The sequence below is a fragment of the Corythoichthys intestinalis genome, chromosome 8, assembly GCF_030265065.1.
Source record: "Corythoichthys intestinalis isolate RoL2023-P3 chromosome 8, ASM3026506v1, whole genome shotgun sequence".
In the NCBI taxonomy this organism is placed as follows: domain Eukaryota; kingdom Metazoa; phylum Chordata; class Actinopteri; order Syngnathiformes; family Syngnathidae; genus Corythoichthys; species Corythoichthys intestinalis.
Genome location: NC_080402.1, coordinates 46,931,174 through 46,944,369, shown reverse-complemented (window position 1 = coordinate 46,944,369; position 13,196 = coordinate 46,931,174). Strand labels below are relative to the sequence as shown.

Sequence of the window (13,196 nt, the reverse complement as noted above, 5' to 3'; positions counted from 1 at the left end):
GATCTGGGGATCCATGCAAGATCTTACCCCGTGGCGTCAAAATGATAACAAGAACGGTGAGCAAAAATCCCAGAACCACACGGGGGGACCTAGTGAATAACCTACAGAGAGCTGGGACCACAGTAACAAAGGCTGCTATCAGTAACACAATGCGCCGCCAAGGACTCAAATCCTGCACTGCCAGACGTGTCCCCCTGCTGAAGAAAGTACACGTCCAGGCCCGTCTGCGGTTCGCTAAAGACAATTTGGATGATCCAGAAGAGGACTGGGAGAATGTGTTATGGTCAGATGAAACCAAAATAGAACTTTTTGGTAGAAACACAGGTTCTCGTTTGGAGGAGAAAGAATACTGAATTGCATCCGAAGAACACCATACCCTAGGTGAAGCATGGAAACATCATGCATTAGGGCTGTTTTTCTGCAAAGGGACCAGGATGACTGATCTGTGTAAAGGGAAGAATGAATGGGGCCATGTATCGAGAGATTTTGAGTGAAAATCTTCTTCCATCAGCAAGGGCATTGAAGATGAGACGTGGCTGGGTCTTTCAGCATGACAATGATCCCAAACACACAGCCAGGGCAATAAAGGAGTGACTTCGTAAGAAGCTTTTCAAGGTCCTGGAGTGGCCTAGCCAGTCTCCAGATCTCAACCCCATAGAAAATCTGTGGAGGGAGTTGAAAGTCTGTGTTGCCCAACAACAGCCCCAAAACATCACTGCTCTAGATCTGCATGGATGAATGGGCCAAAATACCAGCAACAGTGTGTGAAAAGCTTGTGAAGAGTTACAGAAAACATTTGGTCTGCTTTATTGCCAATAAAGGGTACATAACAAAGTACTGAGATGAACTTTTGGTATTGACCAAATACTTATTTTCCACCATGATTTGCAAATAAATTCTATAAAAATCAAACAATGTGATTTTCTGCTTTTTCCCCCCACATTCTGTCTCTCATGGTTGAGGTTTACCCATGTTGACAATTACAGGCCTCTCTAATATTTTCAAGTGGGAGAACTTGCACAATTAGTGGTTGAATAAATACTTATTTGCCCCACCGTATATGCTCCATTTTCAATTATGAGAATTTCCCTCCTAAAATATTGCTCAAACCTGGTTTTCTCAAATCAATCTCATTTTTCTCAATAATGTCTTTGCTCATTTGGACTCATCCCTTGCTCCTAAGGGTACCCTTAGGAGCACAAACTCAGAAACAAATAAGCAGAGAATGAGATACATTTGAGAAGATCAAATCCGTCTCATGAGATGGTATTAAGCAACAGATGAGCATAAAATCTTTGCTATGGGCAGTTTCTTTCATGAACACATTTGAATGCATCACATGGGAGGGAGAGTGTGGTAATGCTCTTCTTTTTATAAGCAGTCGCCAAGTTGCGATTGAAATAAATCTTCAGAAAACGACAAAGAAAGTCTAACATCACTACTAGGGATGTTACAATCGTTGCGAAGTTGCGCGCTCACCACTTAGAAAATAACAAATCGAAATATAGTGTGGTGCCGCGTATATTTCTCGGAAACGGAAACCACACCCGGAGACGACCAGGGAGACGTGTGCTTAACAGTGGCCGAGACAGGCGGATTCTCTCCGGGTGTCCGATTCATGAGCGGCGACAATTTGACAGTCCAAAAAAAATCACAAACGTGAAAGCAATTGCGTGCCTGTGTGATTTGGGTAGCAGGCGGTTGCCTTTCATGGTTTAATTTTCCTGAATGCAATTTTTATATACTCCAGTTTGCTCGGCATCGAGTCGGAAGCCCTAACCCTTTTTCTTCTGTTGTATTTTCCCTTGGCAAACCAGCTTGTTACATTACCGCCAACTAGTGGTTTTAAACGTGAAGGGGTTTGTCAGCAACAAAAACAAACAATAAAACCCCTGCAATGTTACCGGTCGGGCATTTTTGAGTAGATAAAAAAAAAAATACTCGCACTGGCTCCAAATTTAGACATAAAATATGAACACTTGGTTGCAGTCTGGAGCTCTGTTTGGTGTTGTACGGAACATTTACACGGTAACACACATTTTCAGGGATGATCTTCCTATAAGTATAACCTATTTTCTTTCATGACATCAGCAAATCTCCAAAGGAGATTTTTTTAAAAAGGTTTTTCACACCTGTAAACTTGAAAACCTAGCTATTGGTAATATTTAAAATACAGTAACTACAATGACAGGTCGCCAAAAAAGGGATTCATTTGACAATTGCACTATAGGGTAAAAATAATATGACAGTGAGTAATAAAAGTAGGATTTCAGTTGCTGCACTCACCAGAAAGGAACACAGGAAGATGAAGGACACAAAATAGGTATACGCGAAGGTGCTGCCACATTCGGGCTCTGTGTTGCCTGAGGCCGGGTCGCACTCTTTTCCTCCCAGACATGACAGCATAATTTCATGCCAGGCTTCGCCAGTGGCGCTCCTGCATGTCCACACATGCACACACACACACACATGATCTAATAATGCCATGAAGTAAAATGCCGGTCAGCCAGTTAGCGCATTAAAAGCCACCTGAAAAGCAGCATGAGAGCCATGACGAAGGTTCTGAAGTTGTTGTGGTGGTCGATTGCAGTTTCACCCTCCTGCTCCAGTGACAAGTTTCCAAACAACTACACAAACACACATAACAATGAAATGTAAAAACTAGAAGTGTGTGTATATATTACAATTTAAAAGATTTCAAATACATCAAATCAAGCATCCCCTCACCTGCATGCCAATGATGGCGTAGATGAAGAAGAGCATGGCAATGAGCAAGCACACATACGGCAAAGCCTGCAAAAACATTGACGCGTATCGGTTAGAACAGGGAAAGGCCTCACAGTTGGTTGTGAGCTTACCTTGAAGGACTGCACGAAGGTCCACAGCAGGATGCGAATGGTCTCGCCTTGACGTAGTAGCTTGATGAGGCGAGCGGCGCGGAATAGGCGCAGAAAGCTCAAGTTGATGAAATTGTTCTACAAGTAGGAGAAGGTTGGTCAAGGCACAAACATGTTTAACATTTAGCAAGCTTAAAGGTAAAAGCCAGGGGGGAAAACAGCTGAGATAGCCAGAAACAAGGCAAGGGAGGGTGAAGAGAACCAGAAGGATGTCAGAGGACAAAAGAGAAGAGAGAAGGAACAATAGCAAGTAAACTAAATGAAAGTCATCATCCAATCGGGTAAAGCAGATTTTTTTAAGGGGGGGGGGACTAAATGCACTGATCTAGGAAGGGCAAGCAGGCCATATAAGATGGAGGCAAGCAGAAGTCAGTATAGCCTGTAAACTACAGACATGGAAACGTGCACACACAGACCACACATGCAAATGAAAAATAAGAATAATTCTTTCTCAATAACAGTTGTATATCTCGTACTGGTTAACATCTTGAATTAACCAATTTTTTAATTTAAAAAAAAAAATGTTTGGAAATACAAACATACAGTGTATACACAATTGTTTGTGCCAATAGTAAAATAATAATCAACCTTTTAATTTCTATTAACGTATTTATATAATGATTGACAACATACTTAATAAAACAAATGGGTTGAGTGTGTGGGTGTGTAGAAAAATGTTTATTCCAATACAGATCCCTCGTTTTTTGCGGTTAATGGAGAAAGCACCCCCAAAACAAAACAAAAAAAAAACCTGATATGTATATTTTTATAAATGTTTAAGAACTGCAAATTAATTTTCATACAAAAATAATTATTTTAAATTGGTTTGATTCAAGACCAGATTATTACAGTGTCATTTAAAATCCTGTTTACAATTCTCCCATGGAAAATTACTATTGCAAGCCCCTCCCCCCCAAAAAAAGACAATAATCTAATCAGGACTTTTTTTCCTCATGGTGTGCCGTTGACAAGCTAGGCCCAGAAGTGGAAGAGGATAGCAAACAGCATTTCAACATTGCAACAAACCATCTTAGGAAGCTACGTGCACGAGTCTCAATTCAAGCATTCCAAAAGATGCTTACTGTAAACCATGCTAAGCAAAGCCACTTCATTCATTGAACAGTATTAGCTTACAAAAGCCAAAGCTTTTATCATTGTTATATTAATAATAGTATAATAATCTTCACTTCATTCATTGAACAGTATTAGTTTACAAAAGCAAAAGCTTTTATCATTGTTATATTAATAATAGTATAAAAATGATATCGTTAGAAACCTGATCAATAATTTACCTAGATAAAACCCCAACAAAATCATTTAATATAAAATAAGACAGCAGTTGTATTCAACATTTATTATTTTGACTTTCGGTGTTATTAAAAAAAAAAAAAAAAAACAATATTTCCGGATTTCTGGTTTGCACGTTTCATTTCGTGATTAGATTCTCATAAAATCTAGACATGTCTCTCATTCATCTTCAAGCACTCATCCTAACAAAGGCTGCAGGGGTGCTAGAGCTTACACCAGCTAACTAAGGACAGGAGGCAGGGTCGACTCTGGTTGAACTGGTTGAGAGCCAATGACATCATTAAGAACAGTGTTATATTTGCTGAAGACTTAAATGTTATTTAGCAGAACACCAAAAGTTCTGTTATTGGACTTGCTTGTTACGGATTGTCCATAACGAATACAATTTGAGGCTGTTAATTTGAGCAGGCCAGTTTGATGATTGACATTGTGGTCATGTCAACGGATTGGCAGTCGCATATCTAACTCTTGGGTGGTGCATGCTGTCAAGCAATCACCACCTGGTAATGTGTTGGCTCTGATCGTGGGGGTTAGCTGGCAGGCCAATAAGCTCTTGGAACTCCCATTACTACAAGAACTTCATTCACAAAAAAGTTTTGTGGACTATGTTCGCTGCCTCCATTGCTGAGGCGGTGAACTGGAGCTGTGGCTCAAAAGTTCTTTGGTGGCTGGGCCTCGGGAATCGATGACATCAGCCCTAAGGTCCTGAGAGCAATGGATGTGTGGGCAGTCCTAGTTGATACACCTAAGCAACATGGCAAATGGTAGTGGTGCTTCCCCTTTCGGATGGGGAATGGAGGGCATTGTTCATACTACAGAAGGATAACACACCTCAGGCTCCTTAAGAAGGTCTATTCGAGGGTGCTAAAGAGTAGAGATGGGAATCGAGGACCGGTTCTTATAGAGAACCGGTTTCACGTGTATCAATTCCATGGAATCGTTTGGCAGATTATTTAACGATTCTCTTATCGATTCCTAACAGTACAATCAATGTCACGGAATTGACGCAAGATACACACCGACAAGCAAGCGTCACAACATGAATGCTCACAGTGTAACCACCTACCAAATGTACCAGGAGGTGTCGCCGCCTAGTGACTAAGCAGTGGTATTCACAGGCCAAGTCATTATTCATGAGACTACTTAAAGAAATGGGGATTTTTCCCAAAAAGTTTTAATGGGTCCATCGTATTCCTTGTCGAATACTTTATAAGAAAAATATAACATACATGCATGCATCTAAAATAACCCTAAACGATTTTATTAGCAATTTTAATACTCCTATTAGAAAGATTTCATGGGTATGCGTTCGTTCCAAAAGCATCCAGTTTCCTGTTATTGTCCTTCGTCATGCACGCAGCGTATTCTGGGACCGAAATTAGGCGTAAGGTGCGCCAAGCTGACCGAACGTGCACGCAGCGTGCTTCCGGCTTGTGCGCGCGCACTCGCCCCCCCCCTTTGTGTTCATTACACTGCAAGTCATGTATCTGTGTTATTAACTGCTTTACAGTCAATTTGCATCGTTTATTGCATCAGCACTATTTTTTTCCCCTTTCTTAATCACACATACTAGTATATCCACACATTCCAGTCTTTCACTCACATACAAATACATCAATATCTTTCCACGCATGCTCCCTCCTGCTCATTGAGTGATTCTCATATCAAGTGCCATTGCCTGTATATAGATGTGCATGTTGCCAAGTTGTATTAAAAGTGCCAAAGACCAACTCCACTCTACGCTCTTTGTGTTGTAACCGACACCACGAGGTGAATGAACCATAAAACATATTGAACCCAGAACCTCATACAGTCCATTCGTCAAAATTACAATCGATGAGAGAATCGATAAAGAATCGAATCGTTAAGCAATATCGATAATGGAATCGGAATCGTAAAAATCTTATCAATTCCCATCCCTACTAAAGAGGTTGGTCTGTGAGGAAGTTGACTCGTAAGCCCCATTCACCCATACGGTAATGTTCCGGTATTTACAAGGTCATCAAGGAGGTGCTTAGAACAGCTGCTTCACCTGAACAATGAGAGCCGCAAGATGAGGTGGCGGAGCATCTGTTTAGGATACATCCTAGACACCTCATTCAAGACACGTCCCAATAGTCGAAGCCCCCACAAATGACGCAGGAGACACTGGAGAGATTACCTCTCTTGGCTGTTCTTGGAAAAATTCTGGGCTTACCTAATAAAGCTGCTGCCCCAAAACCCAACCGGAAAAAAAGTGAAATAAATGATTTTGTGCTGTACATAAACATTACTATTTTAATTGTTTTTCATAATATCAAAAACTTTTTATTTAACTTGAATCAAAATATAATAGAGATCTAGTCTTCTACTTATCGGCAATTTCATTAGGTACATCGTATGAGGTAATTAACAAAAAAACTACCTTAACAAAGATTATTTAATAATTATATTACGACTATATTCCTAGTAAATATTCAGCAATTTCATTCAGGGAGTGCATGCATGGGGTTGAATTGCCCAGGCTAGGAAGAAAAGTTTACAGTATTTGGGTGATTTGCTTAGAGGCTGGAAAGCGGCGGGTTTGTGTAAGCACAATCAATGAGGATGCAGAGGAAGCTTTGAGAGATAAATTACAAACCAACCAGATTCTACATGTGCGATGATGTCGAGGGATGAATGAAAGGAAGGAAGTTGGGGTGAAATATATATTTATACATATTGATAGATATATATATTTATTGCATGGTTGGGGCATGAGCACATTTTATCATATAATAATCATCACCAGCAACATGAATGAAGGACAAAACAATGAAGGGTTTCATAGTGCATTTTTAGGGGCCAGGGGATTGGATGGATTATTGTTTTATTAGAGAAGATAAAGAAAGCATGGAAAGACATGAAGGAGAAGAAGAAGAGCTAGTCATAATGAGGCTCATAAACATCACCATGGCAACAAGTCAACAAGTTAACAAGCCCCTCTTTAGTGTCACGGACAGGAAGTTCACACGTTTGCTAGCTTAGCATCAGGGCAATCATACGTCTACAAAGCAAGCATTAGCATTAACAGGCCATGTCGTTTTCAACTTCGCCGCGGGCTTGTTAATCACTTGTTAGGCATAAATTAGCATCATCTGTGATAACCTTGAAGGCACACCTGGAATATACCAAAGCAGCGTTTTTACTCAACATGTATGTACCGTATTGGCCCGAATATAAGACGGTGTTTTTTGGATTGAAATAAGACTGAAAAAGAGGGGGTCGTCTTATATTCGGGGTCTAGACATTATACCCATTCACGACGCTGGATGGCGCCAGATATCATTGAAGCGATGTTCTGTCATGACAGATCTCAGCTACTCTCAAGTTTAACCAGTTTGCATTATTTTATTAGAATGTTTTTCCTTATTCAGATTTGTTTCAAGACTACAGTTACAGTTTGACTTCACTTTGATGGTTTATGCAGTTATTGCAATTTTGTTGTTTTATCACAATAGATTTGTTTATTTACATTTCAAAAACCAGAAGCCATTCATTTACGAATGTGATTGCACTTTAGTTTACATATTTAAATGTTCAGATATTAAGATTTGAATGAGGCAAAATAACATGCTTTTTCTCTCAAATATATTGTGATAATCATTTGTTTCGGATGTACTGTAATTATTTTCTGTATAAAAAATAATTTGGTTTTCAAAAAGTCTTTTTTCAAACTTGAGTCTTGAAAAAGAGGGGGTCGTCTTATAATCAGGGCCGTCTTATATTCAGGCCAATACGGTATGTGTGATTATCAGTTTTTTGTGTGTATATGAATTTTGCCTTACGAGTAGAAATATTCAATATAAGATTTAATTTTGTAATATTAGATTTTGAAAATGTTTTCTCCCATAAAATATAAAATCTGATTTATGATTACATGCAGAATAAGAAAAGGACTAGGACTTTGCCTTATTATCGCTATGACTGTTTTCATTTTATTATAGTTTTAATAATTTATAATTCTCTTATTATTTTTGCTTTTTTTGTATTATCAAACTTGATGCTTGGAGTATATTTTTTCTCCTAATTTACAGTAAAAAAGTTGGTCTTTTTCTTACAATATTATCAGGGTTTAGCCAAAAATATTACTCAAAGTAAAAGTAGCGTTACTTCAAAATATACTCAATTAAGAGTAAAAGTATATATCAAAATAATTTACTCAAGTACAAGTACAAAAAGTATCCAGTGAAAAGAACTTTTTTGGAGGCAATGGTATTTTTTTTTCTCTCAGCACAAACTTGTTCTCCCCACTGTATATGAACAGTTGTTATATTGGTACTATACAATAACCCATTACATAACCACATCAAGCCAAAGAAAAAAGGAAACATAAAATTTAATAGACAAAAAAAAAAAAAAAAAAAAACAGTAATGAAGCACTATTCGTCCAAAGAGCATGAGTGCCCTGCCCTCTAGTGGAGAAAATAGTTCCTAGTTTGAGTAGTGAATACTGTAGTTCCTTCATAGTTACTATTATGAAATTAAAAGGAGCATATCTCCGGTTTTCCGTGGTCAATCGGTGCCAAATAGAAACTGAGAGAGAGTTTTAAATCCGCGATTTCGATTCAAGTTGAGGGCAGCGCTCTATGTCAATTACTTCATTTGTTATGGTGCTTCAAAGAAGCATGATTGAACAGGCTTACGTGATCATAGAACGGCAAGCTTGCGTCTGATTGGTGTAATGGAGTCATGTGATTATTGTTGCGACGTCTCATTGGTGAAATTAGTAGCGCTACTCTTGGCAATAGCATTGCTAACAAAAAAAAATTGTAATACATAGAATAAAGAGGAAAAGTATGGCTTAGTAAAACTACTCTTAGAAGTAGTTTTTCTCACATTTTCTCAAGTAAATGTAACGGAGTACATGTAACGCATTACTACCCACCTCTGAATATTATTAAAAACAAATTTGTTGTTATAGGATCTATTGCTTAGTGCCATTACAGAAGATCAGGCCACGAGTGGCTTGACAGAATCAATAAGAACCGACAGTGAGATATGACAAAGCTGTTATGCTAGGCTAGCGCTGGCATATCATAGCCTCGAGGTACCATAGGGATTTTAAAAGGACCCTGCAAGCTGGAAGACAAGGTAATGTGGATTTGAATGTTTCATCATTGTAAGTGGACTGACCTGGTATTTAAAGTTATGTGAGTTTGTGGTTTCAGACAGGCTGTATGGCAAACCAGTGGCCAGCTACATCTGAATAAGGAGGTCACACCTTGGACAGCTGATGATGTTAATTTTCAATAAAGAAATTTAAGAGTTGTATTCTTGTTTAAGTATACCATATTAACATGTTGACACTGAGGCTTACTGAAAGTGTTTCTGTTAAGTTTTGAGATATTTAGGTAGTGCACGCTATAGTGCGGCGTTGACAGTATTTTTCTTGTAACTGGGAATTTCAATGTATCATAACTTTTAAAAATATATATATTGATTTCTTTAGCTTTGTTAAAATAAAAATTTCAACTCATTAAAAACTTCTCAGTATTCCAATTACTTCTTATACAAATAAAACCGTACCATATTTTGCAATATTACATTTTCTCCTCTCAAATTATAATTTATGTGAATTTATGGAATCTTTCCACTTACTGCTAATGATACTTGGATGTACTTAAGACAGTGCTCAGCTAAAAGCAGCAAAAGGTGGACTCCAGAGAGGGACTACACACAATACAGATATGTACAGTGCTTTGCAAAAGTATTCGGCCCCCTTGAATCTTGCAACTTTTCGCCACATTTCAGGCTTCAAACATAAAGATATGAAACTTAATTTTTTTGTCAAGAATCAACAACAAGTGGGACACAATCGTGAAGTGGAACAACATTTATTGGATAATTTAAACTTTTTTAACAAATAAAAAACTGAAAAGTGGGGCGTGCAATATTATTCGGCCCCTTTACTTTCAGTGCAGCAAACTCACTCCAGAAGTTCAGTGAGGATCTCTGAATGATCCAATGTTGTCCTAAATGACCGATGATGATAAATAGAATCCACCTGTGTGTAATCAAGTCTCCGTATAAATGCACCTGCTCTGTGATAGTCTCAGGGTTCTGTTTAAAGTGCAGAGAGCATTATGAAAACCAAGGAACACACCAGGCAGGTCCGAGATACTGTTGTGGAGAGGTTTAAAGCCGGATTTGGATACAAAAAGATTTCCCAAGCTTTAAACATCTCAAGGAGCACTGTGCAAGCCATCATATTGAAATGGAAGGAGCATCAGACCACTGCAAATCTACCAAGACCCGGCCGTCCTTCCAAACTTTCTTCTCAAACAAGGAGAAAACTGATCAGAGATGCAGCCAAGAGGCCCATGATCACTCTGGATGAACTGCAGAGATCTACAGCTGAGGTGGGAGAGTCTGTCCATAGGACAACAATCAGTCGTACACTGCACAAATCTGGCCTTTATGGAAGAGTGGCAAGAAGAAAGCCATTTCTCGAAGATATCCATAAAAAGTCTCGTTTAAAGTTTGCCACAAGCCACCTGGGAGACACACCAAACATGTGGAAGAAGGTGCTCTGGTCAGATGAAACAAAAATTGAACTTTTTGGCCACAATGCAAAACGGCATGTTTGGCGTAAAAGTAACACAGCTCATCACCCTGAACACACCATCCCCACTGTCAAACATGGTGGTGGCAGCATCATGGTTTGGGCCTGCTTTTCTTCAGCAGGGACAGGGAAGATGGTTAAAATTGACGGGAAGATGGATGGAGCCAAATACAGGAACGTTCTGGAAGAAAACCTGTTGGTATCTGCACAAGACCTGAGACTGGGACGGAGATTTATCTTCCAACAGGACAATGATCCAAAACATAAAGCCAAATCTACAATGGAATGGTTAAAAAATAAACGTATCCAGGTGTTAGAATGGCCAAGTCAAAGTCCAGACCTGAATCCAATCGAGAATCTGTGAAAAGAGCTGAAGACTGCAGCAGTTCACAAACACTCTCCATCCAACCTCACTGAGCTCGAGCTGTTTTGCAAGGAAGAATGGGCAAGAATGTCAGTCTCTCGATGTGCAAAACTGATAGAAACATACCCCAAGCGACTTGCAGCTGTAATTGGAGCAAAAGGTGGCGCTACAAAGTATTAACGCAAGGGGGCCGAATAATATTGCACGCCCCACTTTTCAGTTTTTTATTTGTTAAAAAAGTTTAAATTATCCAATAAATTTCATTCCACTTCACGATTGTGTCCCACTTGTTGTTGATTCTTGACAAAAAATTAAAATTTTATATCTTTATGTTTGAAGCCTGAAATGTGGCGAAAGGTTGCAAGGTTCAAGGGGGCCGAATACTTTTGCAAGGCACTGTATTATTCATATGACAATGTAAAATATAACGTGACCATTCACATACAAATACATCACCACAATTATTGTATGGAACGACTAATGTTTTGTAATATATGTTCACTCACCCCTAATTCTGTCACCAAAATGTCAGTGATGCTGCCCAGCACAGAGACAAAGTCAAAAATGTTCCAGGCATCTCTGAAGTAATTCTGTTTTAGACAAAAAAAGAAGTTAGCCATCGTGCAAAGACTCCTGTTGCCATGGAAACAAGGGAAGGAGAGGTATGACAGTTGGCGTGCACACTTTGGGGTCTTTCGGGGACATCGGGAACACGCTCCAGATCTGTCTACTGAAATAAACCTGCCTCATGAATATATGATGGGGGCCTAGATGTGAACACGCATATGTGTGTGTGTACGTGCGTGTCTTCACCAAAGGGCCAAAAGCGATGATCTTCAGGATGGACTCCATGAAGAAGAAAGTAGTGAAGACGATGTTGAGATTCTTCAGGACATCGTCGTATGTCGCCGAGGCGCCGTCAAACTGCAAAGACAGTTCAGATTAGCATAATATCTTTCTATCACAAAGAAAAACATTTTAGGAAGAAGAAAAAGTTTTTAAAAAGAAAGAAATTGATAGTAAATCTGTTTCTACGTAGAGTAGGTGGGGTGCCACTAGTAAATAAGTGCAGTGGTGCCTCGAGATCAAGGGCGTAGGTTTGCATATGGACATTAGGGACAAAACACTACCAACTTTTCAGGATGCTCAAATTGTCCCCATCAACTCATAATTAATCTTATTTGCATTATATAATGATTTCAGTGACATAGGTCATACAGATTGTCTTTCCATATGTTGCATGGATAGAAGTGACCCTACCATTATTTGGTGAATTATTCTCATTATGTTCAAATTTACATGAACCCCTTTTTCTTGCTGAATGTGCCGTGCCATCCCCACCCCCCAAACGCACGTTTGATTGGCTGATGACTAGACCCCTATTAATCCCCTCCCCAAAACAAACGCACACACACACAACCACGACAAAAATAAATGCCCCCTTCGAAGAGAAGGGATATTAGTAGTCCTCTTTGGCCACCACCAGCAGCAGCCACTGTAAGTAATCTAAAGACATCAATGTTGTGGACGGTGGCGACCACGCCACTAATTTTGTTACTGACAGTCCGACCTGCATCAGAGTTAGCATAGCATTAAATGTGAATTTGTTAACTTGCAAAACTCCACTACACTGCAAAATACACCTCCTTAAAATGAGTAAAATTCCTTGTTTTTAGTGTAAATCTACAATAATCAAGTTAAATTATTTTTCAGTGCTTCAAGTAAATTTGACTCAGATTTCTTGAAATAAGAAATATAGCTAGCTGAACGTAAGATTGAGAGACTTATTTATGGTCATATTATAAATTTTATGTGTTTTCTACTAGAGCTGGGAATCTTTGGGCACCTAACGATTCGATTACGATTACGATTCAGAGGCTCCGATTCGATTATAAAACGATTATTGATGCACCCCACTCCTTTTTTTTTTTTTTTTTTTTTTTTTAAATTTGTTTTGTACATTAGTTCCAAAATTGTTCAAAAATCCTCTCAGGCTAAACCAAACTACTATTTGAGTATCAAGTTAACATATAGCAGTAAACAA

The 13,196-nt window shown here is 38.9% G+C and overlaps 1 protein-coding gene across 15 annotated transcripts in view; it reads right to left on the bottom strand.

The window, feature by feature from the left end:
* The window catches only part of cacna1ab (calcium channel, voltage-dependent, P/Q type, alpha 1A subunit, b), a 197,698-nt gene that overhangs the window by 67,951 nt on the left and 116,551 nt on the right, over nucleotides 1-13,196 (bottom strand). For all 15 annotated transcript variants that reach the window (XM_057843193.1, XM_057843204.1, XM_057843206.1 and 12 more), the window contains exons 31-36: nucleotides 11,966-12,076; nucleotides 11,659-11,742; nucleotides 2,859-2,975; nucleotides 2,728-2,793; nucleotides 2,530-2,627; nucleotides 2,287-2,437 (exon numbers count right to left, since the gene is read on the bottom strand). In XM_057843193.1, the coding sequence (XP_057699176.1) occupies nucleotides 2,287-2,437; nucleotides 2,530-2,627; nucleotides 2,728-2,793; nucleotides 2,859-2,975; nucleotides 11,659-11,742; nucleotides 11,966-12,076 (627 nt within the window). The remainder of the gene's footprint in view (nucleotides 1-2,286; nucleotides 2,438-2,529; nucleotides 2,628-2,727; nucleotides 2,794-2,858; nucleotides 2,976-11,658; nucleotides 11,743-11,965; nucleotides 12,077-13,196) is intronic.